Source organism: Hippocampus bargibanti, linkage group LG14, assembly GCF_051943395.1.
Source record: "Hippocampus bargibanti isolate YZ-2025 linkage group LG14, ASM5194339v1, whole genome shotgun sequence".
Taxonomy (NCBI): Eukaryota; Metazoa; Chordata; class Actinopteri; order Syngnathiformes; family Syngnathidae; genus Hippocampus; species Hippocampus bargibanti.
Genome location: NC_142747.1, coordinates 4,212,087 through 4,238,002, shown reverse-complemented (window position 1 = coordinate 4,238,002; position 25,916 = coordinate 4,212,087). Strand labels below are relative to the sequence as shown.

The following is a 25,916-nucleotide window of genomic DNA, read 5'->3' as shown; positions in this document are numbered from 1 at the left end:
CATGCGGAGAATGGGGGCTGAATGGTTACTTCAAAACCCACAGTCACGGTTGACCACGAAACAACTAGTAGCTCAGTGTTCCAATATCCACAAACGGCAATTGCTATCACAACTTGAGATTGATGAGGTACAACACAAATTCCGAGGTGAAGGGCCCCAGGCTGCCACATCACAGGAAGAGGTTCAACCAGAGATTGGGAGGCAAGCCCCAATGAATAATGAGATTGGGAAGCCAGCCCCAATAAATGAAATGCTGAGCGAGGCAGCAAATGACCTGAGAGATAAGATCATGGCAAGAATGAAAACTGGGCAACGAAGGCACCGATTACAACGGCTATGTGAAGTACCACCTGAAAGTCTCATGGAAACTGTGAATGCAGCACTGAGAACGATCCCGACCGGAACGATCACGGAAACCAATGAGCTGATATACACCTCAGCATCAGTGATCCTAGACATGCTTGGCTACAAGAGCAACCATGAGAGCCACGAGATTCATTACCCACCATGGAAAAGACGGTTGGAGGCCAAGATCAAGGCGGCTCGGAAAGATGTGAGTCAATTGACGGAGACCCAGAGAGGATTTTTTTTAATATATATATATATATATATATATAAAATCCTCGTCTCACCCACCATGGGTGGTGTCTGTCCCCATTTCAGCTCGGGTCCTCTACCAGAGGCCAGGAAGCTTGAGGGTTCTGCGCAGTGTCCGTGCTGTTCCCAGCACTGCGCTTTTCTGGACCGAGATATCCGATGTTGTTCCCGGGATCTGTTGCAACCACTCGTCGAGTTTGGGGGTCACTGCCCCAAGTGCTCCGACCACCACAGGCACGACTGTCACCTTTACCTTCCAGGCTCTCTCCAGCTCCTCTCTGAGCCCTTGGTATTTCTCGATTTTCTCATGTTCCTTCTTTCTGATGTTCCCATCACTCGGGACCGCTACATCCACGACAACGGCTTTCCTTTCCCCTTTATCTATGACCACGATATCTGGTTGGTTGGCCATTACATATATATATATATATATATATATATATATATATATATATATATATATATATATATATATATAGCCTCTCATGATATCATATATATATATATATATATATATATATATATATATATATATATATATATATATATATATATATATATATATATATGTGATATCATGAGAGGCTAGCTCTCATCTGGACAGGACAAGAAGTGCAATGGACGACAGGTTTGGATACAAACAAAAGGTTTTAATCAAGGGTTCCAGGGGGAATTCACAAGCAACAAAGGTTTGAATAGTGTCTCTTCCAATACTTATCAAAATAAAGTCTCTTCTGATACTTAAATCCAAATAAAGTCTCTTCTGAGGTAAAACTGAAGACGGAGTTCTTTTCCAAGAGTCTCTAGGCCTCACCCCTCTTGACGTCCTCCTCATGTAGCCTAGCCACCTTAGATAGGTTCAAATCCAGTGTCCAGTCGTGTGGTCCCAACTGGCAATGAGTTCCACGCAGCAATCAACTTCTTCACAGAGCACAGCAATCGAGCTTGTCTTTCCCCAAGCTCCACACTCAGAGGCTCTCTGCCTTAAGAGCCTTGCTTGCCAATCAAGCCCTGATCAGCTGCAGGTGTGTGGTTTTAATTGCTGCCTTCCACCAGATGGGGGCAAGACTCTCTCTGGGTGGAGCCATCTTAGGGGGATGTATTTGCCCTCCAGGACACAGCCTATATATATATATATATATATATATATATATATAGGGCCGATACTACCAGTAAGACTTTAGTTCGCCGAAGAAGCATCTTGGATAAGAAGCGAAACGTCCGACACCTTCAAAAAAGTACAGATGACGGCTGAAGAAACCTTTTCATCGATGGACCACTCCTGTACGACTGAGAGCTTACACAGACGTTTTGAAGTAAATATGAATTTTGTGTTTCCAAAGGACCCTTTGTACAAAAGGGTCCTTTGGCAACACAAAAATTAGTGCGTCCAAAAGATAGACTGCCAAATGAAAAACAAAGTAATGTAGTCTATTCGATACATTGTAAAAATGAAGATTGCAAAGAGCAATATATTGGGGAGACTAAACATAATATACAGACATAAACCTTCAATGATTAGCTGAATGATCAAAAATGGCTGCCGCCGGTTCTCACGAGAAGAGAAAAATGGCGGCTTTTAAATGAGTTACGCTAAACAAAGCTGTAATAAAAAAAAACGATGATAAATTAAAATAGTGTCGCTCGTTGTCAATGAATTTGATAGACTGTTAGTTGTACATTCATATTCGACACCTCAACTCATCCTGCTACACAGGCACGCTAGGCTCAGCCCGCATGGACCAGTTTTACAAAATTCGCCAATTAAAACCATGTCCCTAAAGACCACAAAATTGGGCATATTGAGTGACAGCTGGGATTTCTTTGTGTCACGGTTTGCAAGGTGGTGATGGCAGTTGTGGATCCCAAAAAGCAGGCAGGAGGGAGCAGCAGGTTGTATTTGAGAAATTGTGTTAAAATAAAGTGACATAGATTAGAGAATAAGAAGTTATCATATTTAAAAATTTCATGCGTCAATTCTTATGACGCAATACACAAGTGTGGCATGGGCAACCTGGGGTCAATCGGCTCAACGGACACATCAATGTAAACGGCCTGCCTCACAGGAGTCATTTACGACCTGGGAAAGTCTTTTATCACAGGGGTAATTTAGGACTTCAAATTCCTTTTCACACAGGGAGGTCTTTAGCCAGGATACAAACTTATCAGTTCATGGGAAACACAATGTGTAATTGCTTACATCTGTTGTTGCTCAGACGCCCAGAGGCGTGGTATGCTAATCAACAAAACTATGTTTTACTAATGTATCACTTTAATTTGCATGTATTCTTAATAAATAGCTTGGTAGAGGGGCGCAGAATTCAGACGTATGTCATTGATGACTGCGTTTCCTGCCGGCATTTCTGGTTCCGCGTTTCTGTCCAGGGTGTCTGACTGTCATATCTCTGACATTTAGTCAACAGGAACAAATCTAAAACATCAAAGTCATTCAAACAGAAAAATACAAAGCATACAATTGCATACAATGCATACAAAGCATACAATGCATACAAAGCATACAATGACCCGACACCGAATGGTCGTGCCGGGAGTCCTTTTAACTGTCACTAATTGGGAACAACCAGCACCTGGGAGGCAGCAGGCAGGGCTGACAGCGCTACCTGTTGGTCGCCAATCCGAACGTGGCAGTCCGCCACTGATCGGGACGACCAGCACCTGTGCAGGAGCAGGCGGGGCTCACAGCGCCACCCATTGGTCGCCAACCTGATCATAACACTTTTCAGATTTTTCTCAAAATCAATTCATGGGTTATCTGATAAAGCACATAAAGACAAGCTAATGCTACAATTTGGAGCTAATCCCTTCAGTCAGGCATCTGAGTGACAATGGCGACCGTCGTGGACTCCCAACAAACGCCTGCCTCCCCCCGCAATGCTGGACCCGTACTGTGATGGATGTGGTCCCGCAGAGACCACACGGGACACTGAGCCGCGCAGTCAGTGCCAGCAGCTGCTCTGAGAATGATGTGGGGGCTACTTGTCAGGGGTGGGGTGCTTGCTTTGAAGGAGGACAAGTGTCACAGCAAGCCTCTGGGGAGGTAACAAGGGAGCTGGAGCCGCTCACCTGTCCGACAAAAGATTGAATCTCAGTCGACTTCACCGTGGGGGACGGGCGCAATCGGAGCATCCGCCCGCTTGGTGCTGGCGTCGAGTGGAGGGATAGATTGAGCCAGTCCGAGTATTTTAATTATTTGTCACACACAGACATCCTTTTGACTGACATGGCAACAGCTCAGCAAGCCACAAATGATGACCACGATTCGAAACATGTAAAGCTGAAAGAAACACGCAAATCAACACCTGAGCAAAATGTCTTGTAATTCCCCATATAAACCACAAGATGGCGGCAAACTCTGTTTTCAGCTATTTGCTTTACTAAAACCTCCCGCCAGATGACGGTAAAGCTTACCAACTACATCAGACATGACTGACAAACTTGTGAAAGCCGAAACACAATTATGCCGCAAATATTTTGAACTGAAACTAAAACAAACAAATTGGGGAATAAAAAATCAAACTACTTTAAGGTAACTATTTATACTGTACATTTCATACACAAGACAACTCACTGTGCTTCACATAATTAAAAATGACAAAATGGGAAAGCTGTTTCCTTGCCATAAGTGTCTTTTGTGCAAGACAAGGTACGAATCAAAAGGGTTTTTTTCAATGAATTACACGTAACCAGGTGAAATTACATTTTCATGTGGGATCTCTTATTTGATAGCAGCTTCACGATGCTTGTATCTAATATTTACATATCCTCTGCTTAAATGTATTTGTAAAATAATATCTTGAGGCATAATTTGGAGCATGATGTAAATTTATCATGTAAAGTCTAAATCAATGCCGCTGTGCCAGTGACTATTTTGTGTTTGGGAGCCTTTTTCTGAGCATCTTTATTAAGTTGATAGAGTTGCTTGTTCTGTAGCCACAAGGGGACATAAGCCAGTGTCTTATTGTGCCGGTCCCAAGCCCGGATAAATACTGAGGATTGTGTCAGGAAGGGCATCCGACTTAAAAGCCTGGCCAAAACAAACATGCGAATCAAACCTCTGAGATGCAGGACACTGATTCGCTGTGGTGACCCCTTGAAGGGAAAAGCCGAAATGAAAAGAAGAAGAAGAAGAAGAAGAAGAAAGCTATTTAAAAGCACCAAATAAAAAGTATTTTACCAAGGGAACAAAATGTGTTATTAAAACTGCTTTGCGAAACCAAAAACAGACACGGTTTAAAGATGAAATGATTTGCATACCTGTTAACCTTGGCTATCAGCTGCACTTATAAATGATTACAATTCCCGTATAAAAGTTGTGGTATGCCATACATTATTTGAAATAATAAATAAATGCTAACACAAACGGAAATACAGACAGTTTACAGATTGCGCACGTTATGCTCTTATCAATCCCACCATACGCAGCGATTAAAAAAAAGGAAATACGATTGAGGATAACTTTTGCTGGTTTGCTGTGACAATAGTAGCGATCGGCGGCAGCATTGTCGTTGGCTACCAGCAGTTAAGATGAACTGGATTTGAGCAAAAATGGTCTTTGTAATATTTGTTCACATTTTTTTTACGTATAAAAGTTGTAGTACGCTGTACATTATTTGAAATGATAACAGGTATGGATTTGGAAAATGGACCCCCGTAGTACATTTTTACATTTCATTATTGAACAAGATATTCGTACGATTGTTGAAAATGCATCAGGGGAATTCCGTTTCCCCGATGGGACCAACAAAAAAAATGTCTCCCCAGCTAATTGGACTCAGCCAAGCTGAAATTGTTAATTAACCGTCACCGCTTTTGTCAACTTCATCAAATGAGACACAAAGGGAAAAGAACAAAACAAAACAAAACAAGCCTCCTCCCTCCCCCCCCAAAAAAGTCACTTACTGTTGGCCAGGTTCTCGCCAATGATGTGGTGCTTGCCACTCCAGTATACCACAGAAGAAGAGTAGCATCTCGGGAGCCCGACACGATATAGCAGTCGCCCCCAATGTACGACTCGGAGCGCGCCAAGCACGTCACCACATCCCAGTGGCCGAACACAACCTGGGTCAGCTTTCCTGCTCGACACACAAAGTAATGGGCGGGTTAAGAACCCCCCAGAAGGGTGATTGAGAGCCCCGCAAAAATGAACATGGTCATAATCGGCTTTTATTTTGTTGTTTTGATTACATTTCGGAGGGCGGCCCGGTAGTCGAGTGGTTAGCACACCGGCTTCGCAGTGCAGAGGTCGCCGGTTCGCGTCCCGGTCCGGCCTCCCTGTGTGGAGTTTGCAGGTTCTCCCCGGACCCGCGTGGGTTTTCTCCGGGTCCTCCGGTTTCCTCCCACACTCCAAAAACGTGCATGGCAGGCAGATTGACCACTCCAAATTGTCCCTAGGTGTGAGTGTGAGATTGACTGTTGTATGTCTTTGTGTGCCCTGCGATTGGCTGGCAACCAATTCAGGGTGTCCCCCGCCTCGTGCCCGAAGACAGCTGCGATAGGCTCCAGCAACCCCCGCAACCCTAATGAGGAATAAGCGGTACGGAAAATGAGATGAGATGAGATTACATTTCGGATCATTTTGTGTCTTTTGCATGTTTTGCTCGTTAGGTTTTTTGTGACTGGAAATCTTGTGATGCACTTTGTCGTGAGTCTGCTGATTGAAATGTAGCGGCCATTTTTTCTTCAATAGTCACGAATGGTCTGTGTAACCTCTCGATCATACAGGAGTGGTCCATCGATGAAAAGGTTTCTTCAGCCGTCATCTGTACTTCTTTGAAAGTGTTGGACGTTTCGCTTCCAAGAGGCTTTGTCAGCAAACTGAAATTTGTAGTTAGCTTTGGCCCTATATATATATATATATATATATATATATATATATATATATATATATATATATATATATATATATATATATATATATATATATATATATATATATATATATATTGGATTGGATTGGATTTGCCTTTATTAGTCTCGCAGTGGAGAAATTTACATTTCACAGCAGCAAAGTTATGAAAGAAATGAAAGTAGAAAAGCAAAACATAGGAGCTGCTGGAAAGGCAGCCACTCTCGCGGCGCCGTCTTGAAGTCAAAAGAACAAAAAAAACTAAATAACAAATAACATGACAACACAAAGACACAGAGAGACATTCATTCTTAAGCACTTTCTGTGCCCTCTTTGTTACATAAAGCACTTCCAGATGAAAGAGGAGAGGATCAAAGCGTCTCTTCACCAGTGGATCAGGGACATCATGGTGGAACGTGCACGTCGACTACAAGCTAAATGTTGAAAGCAAACACGCAGCTGTAGCATCCATTGACGAAAAGAGATCGTCTCACATCTCCTGTCCCCCATAAATCAGCTTCAATTCCATCCCGCGACAGTTGCATGTACGCATCGGCGCTCTGCGCTGACACTCCTTCCTTCTTATCGCGGGCTCCTCAAGCCATGTATCCATCCAGCCGCAGACTGTTCAACAGCACCGACCTTCCACTGAACAAAGCGGGGCTGTAAAGATGCTGCCCATTACTGGCGCAAAAAAACACAATGGCCCCAGAGCTGTCCAGCGATGACAGTCGAATGGCACCGACATTCCTCCCTTTCAAAAACAGTACTGGCATATCCATGCTGCCGAACAGGCGCAACTGTTCAGCACAGTCTCCTCCTTGATGAATGTCGTGGTCAAAAATGCTGAAAAACAATCCGTATCCGTTCCACACGACGCACAACAACACAAAGTGACAAAAGAAAACACAAAAACAAGACAAAAACAACAAAAAAGCAAGGCTCATCAGAGCACTTGCTGACGGCTGCCTACTCGGGCGCCATCTTGGACTCCTTATATATATATATATATATATATATATATATATATATATATATATATATATATATATATATATATATATATATATATATATATATATATATATATATTATATCAGAATCATCTTTATTGCCAAGTATGTAGGACACACACAAGGAATTTGTTTCCGGTAGAACATGCTGCACTAGTATCGTCGTCAAAAAAACTAAGTGGCACTATACAGTTCCATTTTGGCTACTGTTGAAAGAGTTCAAAGAGTTAATGGCTTGGGGGAAGAAGCTGTTTAAATGTCTGCTGGATTTGGTGCGCATGGATCGGTAGCGCCTGCCTGAGGGGAGTAGCTGGAAAAGGTGGTGGGCAGGGTGCGGAGGGTCCAGTAGGATTTTCCGCGCCCTAGTTTGGATTCTTGCAGTGTGCAAGTCCTCGAGAGTGGGTAGGGCGGTGCCAATGATTTTTTTTCTGCCATCCTAACTGTCCGTTGAAGTCGGATTTTGTCCATTTTTGTGGCGGCCTCGAACCAAATGGTGATGGAAGAACACAGGATCTGTTGGGCCTTTTTCAGGATAGAGTTGGCGTTGACCTCCCACTTCATGTCCTGGAAGACTGTGATTCCCAGGAACTTGAAGGTCTCAACGGTTGACACAAGGCAGTTGGATAGTGTGAGGGGTAGCTGTGGTGATGGATGTTTCCTGAAGTCCACGATCATCTCAACTGTCTTGAGCGTGTTCAGCTCCAGGTTGTGACGGCTGCACCAGAGCTGTAGTCCACAAACAGGATCCTTGCGTAGGTTCCTGTGTTGTCAAGGTGGTCGAGGATGTGGTGTAGTCCGATGTTGACTGCATCCTCCACAGACCTGTTTGCCCGGTCGGCAAACTGAAGAGGATCTAGCAGAGGTCCGGTGATGTTCTTTAGGTGGTTCAGCACGAGGCGTTCAAAGGACTTCATGACCAGACGTCAGAGCAACAGGTCTATAGTCGTTCAATCCCGAGGGTGATGGTTTCTTTGGAACTGGGACGATAGTAGACTGTTTGAAGCAGGATGGGACTTCACACTGCTCCAGGGATCTGTGGAAGATTTGTGTGAAGACCGGAGCCAGCTGGTCAGCGCAGACTTTCAGGCAGGAGGGGGACACTCTGTCAGGTCCCACAGCTTTCTTGATCTTCTGCTGCTTGAAGAGCCGTCTAACGTCCAGTTCGTGGATCTGTAGGGCAGAGGGCGGAGATACGGTAGTTTCTGGTAATGGTGGGCAGACCAGGGAAATGGGGGTGTCCTTTTCAAATCGGCAAAAGTATGTATTTAACTGATCAGCCATACCATTGTTGTACACTGCTTGGGGGGAATGGTAAACAATAATTTGTTATTGCTTTCAGGTAATTCCACACTGATGCAGTGTCGTTAGCGGAGAACTGTTTGTTAAACCTATCCGCATAACTTTTCTTTGCGATGTTAATTTCCTTCGTCAGCCTGTTTCGGGCGAGTTTGAAACTGCTCGATCGCCGCTTTTAAATGCGGACTCTTTCTCTTTCCTAAGCTGCCTGAGTTTGGGAGTGAACCATGGCTTGTTGTTGTTGAATGAGCGGAAGGACTTTGTTGGTACACACATGTCCTCACAGAAACTGATGTATGATATTACAGTGTCTGTGTATTCATCCAATGTGCCCGTTGAAGTTTCAAAGACGCTCCAATCAGTGCAGTCTAAGCATTCTTGTAGCGATAACTTTGCTTCATCTGTCCATTTTTTAACTGTCTTGACTACCGGTTTTAGACATTTGAGTATCCGTTTGTATGGGAATTAAGTGGATTAAATAGTGGTCAGAAAGACCCAATGCTGCATGCGCAACAGACCGGTATGCGCCTTTGAGTGCTGTGTAACAATGATCTAGAATGTTTTCTCCTCTGGTGAAACAGTCAATATGCTGCTTATATTTGGGAAGTTCACGGTTTAAACGTGTTTGATTGATCGCCCGAACTCACGTAATTTATATATATACAGTAAAGTCTCGTTATATCGATATCGGATATATCGATAGTCCCGGTTATATAGATACTATTTCTATGCACGCACGGAGAAAATTACATGCAAACAGGGTCGGATATATCGATAGTCTCGGTTATATCGATATTTTTCCGGACTCCCTTGAATATCGATATAACGAGACTTTACTGTATATATATATATATATATAATCCTCATCTCACCCACCACGGGTGGTGTCTGTCCCCCATTTCAGCTCGGGTCCTCTACCAGAGGCCAGGAAGCTTGAGGGTTCTGCGCAGTATCCGTGCTGTTCCCAGCACTGCGCTTTTCTGGACCGAGATATCCGATGTTGTTCCCGGGATCTGTTGCAACCACTCGTCGAGTTTGGGGGTCACTGCCCCGAGTGCTCCGACCACCACAGGCACAACTGTCACCTTTACCTTCCAGGCTCTCTCCAGCTCCTCTCTGAGCCCTTGGTATTTCTCCATTTTCTCATGTTCCTTCTTTCTGATGTTTCCATCAATAGCAGAGGACTATTCCCTGAGGCTACACTGATTACTTCTATTATCCTAACTGATTACTTCTATTGTCCTGCCTGATTATGGGTTCTGTGACTGGCCTGATTGCGCCATTTGCCCATCAAAGTCAAAGTCAAAAGTCAAAGTCAGCTTTATTGTCAAATATGCTAATATGCATGACATATTCACCTCATCAGCATAACTAAGTCTATGTGGTCAAAGAAGTCTGTTGTAAGACCGATCCAAATTAAACCTCACCCCACCACGGCGATTTAGTGAAGGGTTTTGCTGTTTTATAAAAATAGCTTATTTTACTCCTCTTTCAAATCATCTATTTTCTTTCGATAAGATTTTAACCTCACTGTCGTCAAATGTGTGGTTGCTAGCTTTTAGGTGCATATGTACTGCAGATTGAGGTCTACTAGTATTATCCCTGCAATGTTGATAAAGTTTTTTTTGAGAATATGTTTAGTCTCCCCAATCTATTGCTCTTTACAATTTTCATTTTTACAAAGTATCGAATAAACTACATTACTTTCTTTTTCATTTGGCAGCCTATCTTTTGGATGCATCCAGTAAATGTTAGTTTGCTGACGAAGCCTCTTGGATAAGAAGCGTAACATCCGACACCTTCAAAGAAGTACAGATGATTGCTGAAGAAACCTTTTCGTCAATAGTCACGATTGGTTTACCTTTTGGCAAAAAAAGGGCATTGAGTAGAGAACGGGACACCCGTGTATGGACGTCGTCATCCACGCCTCAGCGCGTCCACCTTTTGTGCCCACCTGTCTCAGAGGAGTACAAGCTCTTGTCCCAGAAGCCACACACCAGGATGTAGCGGTTGTCAGCTGTCACCACGAAGCACTGCGTGCTGATCTGGATGCTCTGGTCCACTAAGTCTGTGATGTGACGCTTGTTACTTGCAGCGCCGTTAGCTGTGGCGACAAAAGAGGACACGCGTCGACACGAGACATTACAAACATTTGAGAAGCTGCGGGCACGGGCGGAGTCATGGGGAAAACGTACCAATCAGAGGGTCCATCTCGATTGGGAGATGATGAGCCTGCTCCAGCGAGTATCCGGGTGCTCCACGGAGGCCTGAGGGGAAAAAAAGACACAATTGGTCCACTTTTTGTGCCAGAAGTAAACAAAATACAGTGATACCTTGGCTTATGAACTTAAGTGGTTCCCAGAAAGTGTATGTAAGGCAAAAAGTGTGTATTCCAAACATTTATTTCCCATAAGAAACCATTAAAAATGAGAATAATCTGTTTCCAGGTCCCCATAAAACATAATTTTCTCCCAAATAAGACCTAAAATTACACACAATATGCCTTATTTTATGTATAATCAATGTGCTAGGGTATTATAATTAAAGAAATACACTGTACTGTAAAATAAAGTTGTTTTATTTACCTTTGTCATGGTCGTTGATGGCTTGATGGAATGCATAGCTTTTCGCATTAAGTGTCTCAAGGAGCTCTGCCGCCTGTTACCTGCTGCATGTGTCCACGGATCTTGACCAATCACGTGTAGCTTTAACCGAAGACTGGGGGTGGGGAATAGAGGGGAAAAAAAGCAGGCTGCCATTTTCAGCGCCTTGTTAGGAGCTCCAAGAATCGGCTCGTTCGCAAACGACACATCACTCATTGTGGCGTTCCATGTGTTTCCGGGAAAATAGTTTGTATGCCAAGATTATATTCTCGTCTACGTTTGTAAGGCGAAATTTTCATTAGCTAAAGCGTTCGTAACTCGAGGTATCACTGTACATTGTTCCTGTACTCCAGTTTCTGGGCATTCAAACGATTATTTTGCTTTGACATGAGAGCAAACATTTGAGATGAGAGCGCTTCATGACTCAACTGGCTCACAACAAGCAGCGGTTCTACAGATGTTTGGGAATGCAGCAAAATAAAAAACGAAGCTTACTCTCAGTTTCATTTCTAACGCAACACAATGCGAATGATAACATACAACACAATTACCCTCAGACAAGCCGATTCACTGAATCAGTGATGTGGTGTTTATAACCCTTTCACAGCACATGTACTCACATACTGTCACAATTGTCAATGGCACATGTTCTTTATCCACGCAAAAAATAACTTGCTTGACAATGGCCAGCTGAGTATGTTTCGAGTGCTTGGCTCTTTACATTTTACTCTGTGTCTTTGTGTTGTCATATTATTTGTTATTTATTCTTTTTTAGTTTTTTATTTTCATTTTATTTTATTTTTATTCAAGATGGCGCCGCTAGAATGGCTGCCTTTTCCAGCAGCTCCTGTATTTTTTTTCTACTTCTTTCCCTCCTTTCCTCTTCCTTTCATAACTTTGCTGCTGTGTTACTTTCGGGTAGAGTGAACCCTGGCACGAATGGCTGGCGCTGCTCACCCGCACAAAAAAAAAGTTCTTATCCCATGACTGTAAAGTGCCCTTGAGAGTTTTGAAAGGCGCTTATAATTTAAATGTGTTATTATTATTTTACATATCTGTTCATTTCAATGTGTACGAATTAAGCTGAAAGCGCCTTTTTTTACTTTTGCAAATAGCTGAACTTGATTCGCTCTCGAAATAATTTTGAAATTGTTTGAGTCATGTATACATAAAACAAATGCTGATCAAATATAAAGACCATCAGAGATCTGCAGATGAGTTTTACCTGCAGGAGGGAGGTATGGAAGAACACATTATGGATGAAAGGCCACTGTATCGGATATTCGGGCGGCAGCAAAATCAATGGGTGTTGTCGTCAGAGCCAAACCGGATTTCATCTCAGTTCCAAACTGGCCACCTGCGGTCTGCAACTGCCCTCATTAGATTCCCTCCCAATGTGTTTTCCACTCTGACAGCTGGGAATTGTGAGGCGAATGGGCGTGCGATGTTCCGGAGCGGCTTTGGCCCCCTGACCCGGAGGTGACGGCCGCGTTCTCAGCTTGAGGGGTTAACGCGGTTCACACGCCGGCGAAAAGCAACATGCGGAGGTACCGGCCAGCCCAGGTGAGGCTTTTCTGGGCGCACCCGCCACTCACCGAAAGTGTTGTGCCATCGATTGACGGCGAAGAGGCGGCTGCATGTGACGGTGACCACGGCGGGCACAGCGTGGTGTGGCAGCGTGTTGGTCGCCACGTGTGTCGCCGGCGAGTTAGACGGGAACTTCAGCACCATGATGAGATCCTGCTGCAGCTGGTCCTTGAACATCAAAGTGCAGAAGACAAAATGCAGGAAGACGGGGGGAACGTGCCACTTTTTTTGGGGAAACTATTTCAAACAGATCCATTGGCATAGCAACATCGCTATGACAACCAGGGCACCGTGAGAGCATTCAGGTGAGACAAGTGCTCCAATTTTACTCATTGAGGATTTTTCAACTTTTGCAACCAATCTGGTGATTATTAACTCATTCACTGCCAGACGATGTGCAAAAATGTACCCATTCCAGTGCCAGGGTTTTTGTCATTTTCACTAAAAGTGAGGGACCTATGAAATATTAAGTCTTAGGACTACATTGGATTGGATTGGACTGGATGTACCTTTATTTGTCTCGCAGTGGGGACATTTACATTTGACAGCAGCAAAGTTATGAAAGGAAGAGGAAAGGAAAGAAAGAAGTAGAAAACAAAATACAGTTGTATTTAATTGTATAAAATACATGAACATTCAATTCAGAGTAAGAAGCCTTAGACTCTCTTCTTTCATCAGAAGAAAAATAGTTATATGGGTCTGAAGCTATCTGAGCTTGAAATGGGGACAGATGTACAAAATACAATACAATTCATACGTATTAATGTGTATAGTGCTTTAACAACAGCTGAAGCTGTAACAAAGTACCAACATGGACAAAAGGCAAATGCTGCCCCGTTGTGGTAGGGAAAAAACATTGCCAGAGGTCAGACCAGCGCTTTGTCGGCACCCCCCACAAAAAAAAAAAAAAAACAAAAGCCGAACACATTCAGGAATGGCGCTCCATGTCACACTTTTCAATTCCCGATTAATGGCAGCGAATGAGTTAAAAAATGAGGGGTGTAATGATCCGTCATTACAATCAACATATCCGCTGTATGAAATGATATCGCCCAAATAGAGCAATATATCTTTGGTCAAAAAATTGGTCTGATATGAATAATGTCGATCAGAAAGTGTAGAATGGGCCCTTCCTGGTCTTTTTAAATTATGTTGCTCACTTACTTGAGCTATCTAGCTGGCTATCGAGCTAGTGATCTAGCTAGGTACCTGGCTAGCTATCTATTTGCTATCTATTAGCTAGCTAGCTGGCTAACTAGCTAGCTATATATTTGCTATCTATAATCTATAGGCTAGCTATCTATATAGGCTAGCTAGCTAGTTAGCTATCTATTAGTTATCTATTAGCTAGCTATTTTTCTATCTACTGTTTTGAGAGGCACTTATAAATGAATTTTATTATTATTATTATTATTATTATTATTATTATTATTACAAATTAAAAAGGTACAGACAAAAAATCTGGCAACTTCTCTGGTCTGATAAAGGTGCGTCACAACATCAGTGATACTCTGATGCTGGTGGAAGTACATGCTGAAACATGTCAGGAAATTAAACAACCTACAACACTGTTAGGGTAATTCGCCATACAAACATCTCTAAACATCGCTCTGTAATCTTTGTTTACATTTTGAACTTCCTCGTATGTCATATCCTGCCTTCCTTTACACGATGTCGCACTTTTATTACGTCACATCCTGTCGCGTCATTGCTATGCACCGCATAAATACTCCTGCAGCCCGTTCGTCTCTCTCTCTCTCGCCATGCGCTCCCTCCTCCGCGACACTACAATGCCCGTGCTCTCCAAATTAAATCAACTTTCTGTTCAAGTCCTGGCTCCCTGATGATTTAACCATCGATCTCCATCAACACCCGTCGAAGCAATGAACCAAGGGCGAACGATAAAAAATAACCCAACAAACACTACTGTCTGTAATAAAAAAAATCTGTTCAAAGTAAAAAAAAACATCTCTGGGCCTTATTGGAGAAGGCTGGAGACGTCCACAATAGCCTTTGTGCATTGATGTTTTCTCGTTGCATATTTACACTCCGTGCACACGTGAACGATATCTGTACATGTGGGTTCCGTGCAGGACACAATTGGCCATTATGAGTATTGTTGTACCTCAAATTTAACATCGAAACTGAGCAATGTTTTATTTGCCAGGTGGTCATTTTTTTTTACTTTGCTGATGGGAAGTGCATATCATTCTTCATCCGTGGGGGCTGGGGGGTGACAAAAGTGTGTCACAGACGTTATTCAATTATTTAAATGGTGATTATCTATCGGTGACTTAATCAAAACAATTCTTTGAAATTGTTCACCAATGTTTTTCCCCTCCCTCCCAGCATGCTCGCTGCTTTCACCAGGTGCATGGTGGAGCTGCGTGGAGGATGTGGCTCGATGAGCAAGTGAGATGGCGTCTGTCCAACAGTCTGGATCTGCACCTTCGTGGCCTGCGGGTGGGAAAGCAAGAGGAATGGAGAGAGAGAGAGAGAGAGAGAGAGAGAGAGAGAGAGAGAGAGAGGGGGGGCTGTCACAGTGGATATGCGTCAAAGTGATGGGTCAATGCGCTACTTGACAATGTGCGCAAATCCCAACTCAGCCAAGTCTCATGAGGCTGTGGGGGGAGGTGAGGTAGCAGTGTGGTCGGCAGCGGGCATGCGGCTGCACTCCCGGGACCGCCTCTTCCCTTCCTCATCCTCATCCGCCTCACCCTGCAGAGTCATCCAAGTGTTAGCATGGAAGAGACAGGCCTTTTCCTATTAACATGCTTGGCTTAACCATTCCCATTTGCAGGCGCGAGGGCCCCCCCGCTTGCGCAAACGCTAACCTGGAGTGACATCGCAGCCGGCCCGCGCCAGGCAGCTACCCTGTTTCATGCGATTGTGGGGGGATGACAAAGGCGAAGGCGCGCACGCGCGCAGACAAACAGCACTTGAACACAAATTCAGGAAAAAGGACTCGAGGCGCTTTCCAAATGAGGTTGCTTCACACGCAATGAAATATTTGTCTGCTTTCAAGAATGCGTGCACACGGACATACACACGCACACACAGACAACCTGAACGGCAATCATGAAATCTTCAAGACTGATTGACACTAAAGTAAGCACCTAAAAAGTTAAGCGCTCCCTTCATCTTGAAGCTAAAAACATCAAGGGCAAAAAAACCAGAGCCTGGATTTTTATTTTTGGGGAAGCTCCGGTTTTTACGTTGATATAACATGAAACCAAGGAGCTGCCTTGTGACAGTGAGTAAACCCTGTAAATATTCATCATATAAAATCAAAGAGCTGCAGTGTTCCAACAATGAGAAGCCATTAAGCTATGCTATCACTTTTTCAGACCCTGACAGTGGACGTCTTATTTCACAATTAATAAATTGACATATTCTTTCTTTGGAAACTTGTCTCAGCGAGTTACTTTAAACTTTCTCATTCACAAAATCCCTGTGTTATTTTCACATCTTTCTTAATCTTTCTTAAATGCCACAAGATGGCGAAAAAACATTGGCTTGTGGCGGGCACTAGGACCAGGCATCTCACCTAGCAGGTGCAGGGGAGGGGGCAGTTCATGTTGCATGTATTGCACTGCTTTTGCTGTTCAGTTCAGATCCACTTGTTAGCCGTTGGAATAAACACGTCTCCACATATTCATCGTGTGTGCTCATTCCTCAACGGCTACACTGGTGACCCCGACAATGGAAATGTTCATGGCAACGGACGAAGATGTTTCTTCTACGGCCATGTCGCCACGACCGGCGCCCAAACTCGCAGCTGCCGCCTACACCGCGAAGTTGCCCGAGTTCTGGCACAGCGACCCGGCTTCGTGGTTCCAGCATGTGGAAGCACTTTTCCACCTACAAGGCGTCACGACAGATGACCTAAAATATTACATGGTCGTGGCGTCCCTCGACCAACCGACAACGCATCGCATGATGCAACTTCTGCGCGCGCCTCCACGATGCAGGAAGTACGACTCGCTCAAACAATGGCTGCTCCGACGGTTCACGCTGTCGGCCTCCGAGAGAGCAGACAGACTTCTTTCGCTTCCCGGACTCAGCGACGGAACAGCAGTGGATCTAATGGACAAAATGCTGTCGCTGTTAAATGCGGGTGATGGCGGATTCCTTTTCCCCCACTGAGGTATCGCCCGAATCACCTACACCACCTAATGACGGACTGCGTAGTCGTTGGGGCAGGCTGGTTAAGCCCCCTGCAAAATTTTCACCTTGACCTTCCTTCTGGGTGTTCTGGGGGGGGCTGTGTGGCGGGCACTAGGACCAGGCATCTCACCCAGCAGGTGCAGGGGAGGGGGCAGTTCATGTTGCATGTATTGCACTGCTTTTGCTGTTCAGTTCAGATCCACTTGTTCGCCGTTGGAATAAACACGTCTCCACATATTCATCGTGTGTGCTCATTCCTCAACGGCTACAGGCTTACCATTGTAAAAGTTGTCAAGGAAATCGTGAACAGCACCACGTTTTCATGGCCAGACATTCACAAATTCACCAAGTCACAGATTATTATTATTTTGGTGAGGGGGCTGAGAAGAGGCTGAAAACTCACTTAACTAATTCACTGCCAGAGATGTGCAAAAATGTGTCCACTCCAGTGCCAGGGTTTTTGTCATTGTCACTTGAATTCCAGGACCCACAGAATATTGTGTGTTAGGACTACATAAACATTCTATGCTGCATTAGAAACCTAAGCCTCTCTTCACTGTAAACCCGAACAGTACTACTGACTCAAAGTCATTGAGGTCAGTCAACTCAAAAGCCGATTTTTTGTTTCAAAAACTCAAACGTTTTGAGTTTTTGAATGAGTCCTGCGTTTTTAATTTGCAGTAGATCAATACTTTTGAGTTCATGGCAATCGTTTACTGAAACATTTTGAGTTCATGGCAGGAAGCTGCGTGATGACGTCACTGCGTGCTCTCATTGGACGCCATTTGAATTCTCAACGGCTGAATCTGGCAGAGACCGACGGATTATTTATTTTAAATTAGGGTGGAAAGACAAACAATTGTATTTAATATACTATATATGTATATTACAAGGACCCAGTGTGTCAATGCTGTAGTCGCTCCACAGGAAAGGAATATTTTGAAAAGTCCGTTTGGGGCTCTTGCCGCCTTTGTTGCGAGCAAAGATGCTAGTTTGTGGTGCTTGCGACTGACGACATCATCCACCGCTCGAGCCAAGGACTTCTCCTAATGTTACGAGCTCTTCTATGGTAAGTAGTAATTTTTCTTAAACGTCTCTTGTTTGTAGAAAGACACAGCAGTATTATTAAGAGAATTGTACCGCGCAGGTTTGTTTGGGCAGTGGTGGAGTAACAACTATCACGAGGTGATAAAAAGTTACGTTTGTGTCGGCGAAGGTCTGAAAATAATCATCAAATGGGTGTTAAATTAAGTTTTATATGAACTTCAAAAGTTATAAGGGTCATCCGAAATCCGCCACACAGATGCTCCAACGCCAGCAGGTTGGTGCTTTGAGTTAACGTTGCATAAGCATAAGTCATGCTAATTCAACGTGCAACAGTTGTGCTGCCAACAGTTGTGCTGTCGTTTTAGTAAAGTAAATATAATGCTAGCTGCACTCGATAAGTAATTTCATAGTTTTACTGTGCTTTGTATACCTAATCATTGATGTACTGTTTGTGACTGATTTTCTATTCATAATTTGATGTGTAAACCTGGATTTCACCAAAATGTCTTTTTTCATTTCATGAATACTGTTTGTTTTTAGTAAGTTTTACTTTGATTTGCACCTTATAACGAGTACATTGAAATGTATTCTCTTGTATTTATTCAAGTATATGCTTGTCAGAGAATTTATTTTTTAGCAGAACAGCAGAGTATAATTTGTTGTTTTTTCTGTTTTGTTTTGTTGTGTTCATTTCACATCTTTATCACGATGTTGTGTTAATTACTAAAGCGCTAACATGGGGAAAAAAAAGGAAATGCTGCCCCATTGTGGAAGGGAAAAACATTGCCAGAGGTCTGGTCAGTGCTTTATCGGTACCCAAGTAAGAAAAACAAAACAAAACCAAAACTAACTCGGGAATGACACTCTGTCTCTGTCTCACTCTGTTTTCAATTCCTGAATACATTCGTGAATGGGAATGAATGAGTTAAGTAGGTTTTGATTGAGCTCCAAGACATCCGACCATAGCCGTGTCTAAAAGACAAAGAGGCTCTATCACAATGTTTTCGTTTGTTTTTCGAGCTCACTTAACAAACGAGCTATAAAAACAAAGTAAAAGCATTAAAAACAAATCTAACCAAAAATAAATTGTTTCATCTTGTTATGTTTGGTTGATACTTGGTTGTTGTTTTAGATTTTGTTTCTTCCTGACTTTATTTAATAAAATCTGTCAATTACACTCTGCCCTGCCTTGCCATGCCTGGTTTTTGGGAATCCACAACCATCCACCACCTCACGAACCGTGACAGTGTGACCCGACCTCCCAACGGATCCCTCAGGTACAACGGAGTGATCTCATTTTCACCCTGATCCTGGCAGTGCCACGTCCACGTCGAACCATGCTCGTCCACTCCCATGTCAGGTGGAGATCTGTTCCCATGTGGCCGTCCAGAGTACCACTCGGTGCCTGGCAGTGCACGTCCACATCCAGCCACGCTTTGTCGTGTGTTTTTTGAATCGAGTCACATTCACATCAATGACGAGCTGTGCCACGTCCACGTCAGGCTCAGACCCGACTCACTGCTAGATCCCGCAGGTGCAAAGGACTGGTCTCCTGCCTTCTTTTTTTGGGATCCACAACTGTCCACCACCTTGCAAACTGTGACACTATTCTGAGGTTTAAGTTGACTTTAAAGTTTCTATTTCTGTAGGCGAAATAAAACATTCTTGACGGAGGGAACGTGCAACAAGGCAAATCAACGATTCGCATGTTTGTCGTTGTCATTGACGGGCATCACTGGCGCCGGTTCCTCCATCACAAAAACGTGCGTCAACGTCAGTCACGGGGCGCCAAGCACTATTTTAGGACAGGGGGCTGTACATACCGCTTAAAATCACACACGGCCAATGGGCAGCACATGCCAGGACTGCCCACTGCACGGGACGTTCCGAGGTGATTCTAGATGAGGACAGGCCACCTGCAAGCCCCCCACCCCACCCCCCCACACACACACCTCCCACCACCACGACTACTGCCTTGTACTCTTCACCACCCACCAAAACCACGATTTCTCGCCCCACAGTCACTTCCAATCCGGCACGACACTGCTGTCAAAGCTTGCAGATTGTTGACATTTGTCTACAGTTAGCCAATCAGGATGGATTGTTAAAAAAAAAAATCCCACCCATACAAAAATGGAATTCACATTTTCAGAAAATGTTTTACAACATCAGTGTTAAGTGTTTATTTTTTCACATTTTATTCAAATCCTGACATCATTAAGTCATTCACTGCCAGACATATGCAAAAATATGTCCACTTCAGTGCCAGGGTTTTTGTCATTTCCATTCAAATTGCAGGACCCACAGAAAATTGAATTTTAGGACTACATAAACATTCAATGCAGCTTAAGAGACCTTACACTCTCTTCTTTCATCAGAAAAAGTTTTTTTCTAGCTTATTTGATTCTGGAGTATTATGAGGTGCAAATGGCGGCGGCTGTACAAAAGGCAAATGCTACCCCCAGGTGGAAAGGGAAAAAACATTGTCAGAAGTCTAACCAGCACTTTATCGACACCTCCAGCAAGAAAAACCAAAGCCGAACAAATTCGGGAATGGCACTGATTGTCATAGTTTCAATTCCCGAATAAATTTGGAAATGGCAGTGAATGAGTTAAAAGGAATTCATTTTTTCAAACAGATTTAATCAGGGCACACCTGCGCCACTCAGCATAAAAAATGAGTCGAAAAAGAGCCATTTGTACACTTCAGGAGTGGCCGCGGACGGGCGCCTCGGAGAGCGCCCTTGCATGCAATGCCGTAACACAACAACATCAAGTGTGTCAGACAGGAGGACGCACCCTCTTCTTGACCCGCTAAGCAGCGTGGGATCGCCATGCGTCATGACACCCGAAGCCAACAACACGCCAGCAAGAATGATGGCGAAGACACAGACGCGCTCACACCCACCCACAAATACTGTTGAAGCCGAGTACTCTCCTGAGTTTTAGCACCAATAACAGTAAACATCTGTCATTGTGAAAACGTATTTTCGGTCGAACTGAACACATTTTAGCACAAAAAGAAATGTGTAAACTTGTACACAAGAGACCTTTACAGACTCGCATAGCGGTAGCCAGCTGGTATAAATGCACACGGATGAAATGAAACCTCCATCAAAATAAAAGCCTTTTGGACTATATACGGTGAAGATAAAGCACTTTCTGAGTGACATCAATTTACTATTTCAATCATGAATAAGAACAACAACAATAATAATAATAATAATAATAATAATAATAATAATAATAATAATAATAATAATAATAATAATAATAATAATAATAATAATAATAAGTAGTACAGTGGTTAGCACACCGGCTTCACAGTGCAGAGGTCGCCGGTTCGCGTCCCGGTCCGGCCTCCCTGTGTGGAGTCTGCATGTTCTCCCCGGACCCGCGTGGGTTTTCTCCGGGTCCTCCGGTTTCCTCCCACACTCCAAAAACATGCATGGCAGGCAGATTGACCACTCCAAATTGTCCCTAGGTGTGAGTGTGAGAGTGACTGTTGTATGTCTTTGTGTGCCCTGCGATTGGCTGGCAACCAATTCAGGGTGTCCCCCGCCTCGTGCCCGAAGACAGCTGATATAGGCTCCAGCAACCCCCGCGACCCTAATGAAGAATAAGCGGTACGGAAAATGAGATGAGAGAGATGAGAGATAATAATGATAATAATAATAATAATAATAATAATAATAATAATAATAATAATAATAATAATAATAATAATACATTTCATTTATAAGCACCTTTCCAAACTTTACATTGGACAAGGACACTTTACATTCACAGGATAAGCTTTTTTTCTGTGAGTGAGCAGCGGCAGCCAAACACACCAGCGTTCACTCAACCTGAAAGTAACTCAAATAGATAGCAAGCTAGCTAGCTAGCGAATAGAAAGCCAATAGCTAGTGAATAGATAGCTAATAGCTAGCAAATAGATAGCTAATAGCTAGCAGATAGATAGGTAATAGCTAGCTATATAGCTAATAGATACAGTAGCTAGCTAAATAGCTAGATAGCCAGCGAGATAACAAGATAGCCAGCTAATAAATTTTCAAGTCTTCTTGAATGAGGTCAACTGAAGACGCATAGCTGATGGATTGCCTACATCTGCTCAATTAATATTAATAATAAAAATAATAATACATTTTATTTTCAAGCACCTTTCAAAGCTCTCAAGGACACTTTACAGTCACAGACAAGCATCGAAAAAAACAGATACGATAATAAATAAAATACAATTATAAATAGAAACAAGAGATAAAGCTACACAGAAAATGCGATTTTAAATAGGTTGTCCCCCCCCAAAATGCAAGCAGCTTTTGTTGTATTATTAAAGCGGGTATTCTGTGCGGGTCCGAGCTCTGATTTTAGGAGTTTTAGGTAGTAAAGCTTGGCCTATGATTACTTTGTCTGCCCCGTCCAGAGTGATGTCATGTGGTCAGAAAGCAAAGGGGAGAGGTCATCATTTTTTTGTCATAGGGGGTAGCTGTCAGGACCAGTCATGCCCCAACCAGGGGTGTCCCGCCTGACATTGTGGGCTGCAGTTAAATCAATCAGGCCTTTGAAGACATCGCGGCAGGTCCTCACGCATCGTTTTGGGGGGCTCGATTCAACGCATTGCATAACTCCTGAAATTTACTGGAAAACTGTTTTGTGCATCGGGTCAAATGCATCTGGGAAAACAAGGGGGCCAAATTCTAAAATTGATGGCCCGGTTTAACTAGATTGCCGAAGTATACAAAACTGATGAAAATAAACCAAAATAAATTCATTGGTGCATGAATTTTTTTAATTGCAAATGAAAGATCATTATTTGAGTAAAATGTTTCTAATATATCAACAATTTTACTTCAGGTCAAAAAATTATTTATACATAAAATAAACAAACATTTTCAATTTTCTTTTGTTACCACACTGTTAAGGCAATTTGCTATACGAACATTTTTAAACATACAGTAAAGTCTCGTTATATCGATATCGGATATATCGATAGTCCCGGTTATATCGATATTTTTTCGGATTCCCTTGAATATCGATATAACGAGACTTTACTGTATTTTCTATTTCCTTTTGCATCATTTTGTTTTTCTTGGACTTCCTGACATGTCACATCCTGCCCACCTTTACATGACGTCTCATCCTACATCCTATCCGTCTTTATAAAAGCTCACCCAACACGGCCTATCTCTCTCTCTCTCTCTCTCTCTCTGTGGCCCTCCTCAACCGATCTCACAATATCTCTGCCACCTAAATTAAAATAATATTTGTTGCTGTTCAACACCTTGGTTCCTTCTGATTTTACTACCATCTTCTAACACCGTGAAGAGCCATGAACCAGAGGGAAATTCATTTTTAACCCATCACACACAATCAATCCTGTGCTATTTTGATATCCTACGGTATTACAGAGAAGACAAAGAGAAGAGACTTAGCACAATATTCCTTTGTAGTGTGTACTTAACTCATTCCTCCCGGCAAACGACGACAGTCATTTTGTTTTTACTTCCGTGTATCCCGAGTCACGCTTCCAGTCGGGCTGAAGCGATAGCAAATAATGCCGGATGCCGACTATAGGCGGGCCGTGAATAGATGTTAACCTATTCAGAAGTGGTTTACCTTGATACTGAAATGCATAAACGCTAACTTGTTTATTTACCGAGAAATATTAAAAATAAGGAGTGTCCCGAATTCGGAACATTCTAACGCTAACGCTATTTTCATGATGATATTGTTGATCCTGACTTGGTACCAGATGCAAATAATTGTAAGTGAATGGTGCGTTTTCCACTAATAGCTGTACCTCATAGCTTTGCATTCTCAATATGATTATTGAAACGGAGATCCATATGTTTTTTTTTCTGAAATATCTGTCTACTGTATCTTTCCAGATCCTGATGAGAATGAAATAGATGACCATGTTGATGAAGACATTTTTGCATCCGACACAGTCATGACTTTTGCATTGATGAACTTCTATCACCATTCAAATACTTTTGGGCTGATCAACTACGTGCTTCATACGCTATCTCCAGGAAATCACTCAAATGGTGGAAATACCTGTTCTGGTTTCTAGTGGATATTTGTATTTGCAATGGATTTATACTGATGAAACTCTCTCCAAACCATCAATTGAAAACCAGAACAGGTCGCCTCCCAAAAAGGACTCTGTTAGAATTCAGGACAAACTTAGCTCATCAGTTGTTTGGCAATTACAGAAGGAAAAGAAAAGGAGAATGCATGAAGGAGAATGACACCGTTGCCCTCTTTCATTGGTCAGTAGAATTGGATTAAAAAGAGAATATGTAAAGAGTGTGCAAAGAAGAAAATTTGTCGCGAGCCAAGAACAGGTTGTGAGCAATGCAAGGTGAACCTACTGTCACATCCTCGTCTGCTCCAGGAGCGTGCCCCTCCCCTCCTGTCTCATCCTCCTCTGTGTCTGGAGCGGGCCACTCCCCTCCCTACTCTCCAGACTCACTCACCTGTTTCTCATTCCGTTAATTGTGCCGTCTGGCTATAAAAGCCACCCATACCGTTCGGTCTGTGCCGGTGTATTTCCTGATGTCCCCCGTCACCCAGCCGCACGCAGGTCTGTCTCATTAGCTCGCCTCCATTGCATCATTCCTGTTATGCCTTTTGTGTCTCAGTAAAGACTCTTATTGAATCCGTGTCTCCACTGTGTATTTCGGATCCGACGCTTACTACTTCCCCTCGTCCCTAGAGTACTGTCATCACTCCTCGAGCGGACGTGACACCTATGCATTCCATGTTTTAAACCATACCACAAATAAAAACATCCTGAATTATTTTAAATGCATTCTAGGTTTATTTCATTTATATGTGACTTGTTCTGAATGCATTTTGTTGTAATTTGCAGGTTTTGGAAAAAAATCTTCATTAACATTGCAATAATTTTCTAAAACTTTTTTTTTCAATTAATTTAACAAAAAACTTGGTTATCTTATTCTATTAGATGTTATGAAATTGTACTGAAAGTTTCATAAAGATTGTAACAACAAATAAAGAAGTTATAACAGTTAATTTGAACACACATGTTAGTTATGAATTTCCTGCTGTAGCTACTCAGGGAGCACACTACAAAGCTAGGCTGCAGGCTGTGTAGGCTGTGGGGGAAGAAATGCAAAATGCCTTCTAGGGAGGAAAGAGTTAAACCAGGGGTGTCAAAGTCATTTTTTGCCGCTTTTTGTGATAGTTGTAGTTATGGTTTCCTCTCGAGGGCCGTTATGAATTTGGGGAAGCCATTAGAATGTTTAATCCCCTCCATATAATACATATAGACCACACAACAAATTAATGAATAACTAGTTTTCAAATCTGAAGTCAAGAATAATGACTGTTATTGTGGTTTACATCCAAAAATATGAAATTTAGGTTAGGATTTTAGCAAGCATCATGTAATTTCACAACTTTGATTTGCTTTTGCGGGCCGAAAGAAATTCATTTGCTTTGAAGATTTCCAAATTGCTGCGAAAGTTCTGAAATGATTCCCTAAATTCAAATCATTAACAGCAGTTTGCTGCAACCAATTGTCACTGCCCTCCGCAGATTGTTTGTTAAAAAAATGTTTGCTGCCCGTTTCTAAATGATTTTTAGAGTTTTACTCATGTTCTACTGCTCTATATTGGAAACAACCACCATGGGTAAATCTCATCTCATCTAATTTTCCGTACCCCTTATTCCTCATTAGGGTTGCGGGGGTTGCTGGAGCCTATCTCAGCT

General features: G+C 42.9%; 1 protein-coding gene across 1 annotated transcript in view; it reads right to left on the bottom strand.

The window, feature by feature from the left end:
• Positions 1 to 5,509: 5,509 nt before the first annotated feature.
• Positions 5,510 to 25,916, bottom strand: part of LOC148888041 (neurobeachin-like) — a 59,770-nt gene continuing 39,363 nt past the window's right edge. Inside the window, 6 exon segments of the mRNA XM_089014309.1 lie at positions 5,510 to 5,563; positions 5,566 to 5,690; positions 10,727 to 10,876; positions 10,968 to 11,039; positions 12,971 to 13,184; positions 15,330 to 15,421. Coding sequence (XP_088870435.1) covers positions 5,510 to 5,563; positions 5,566 to 5,690; positions 10,727 to 10,876; positions 10,968 to 11,039; positions 12,971 to 13,184; positions 15,330 to 15,421 — 707 coding nt within the window.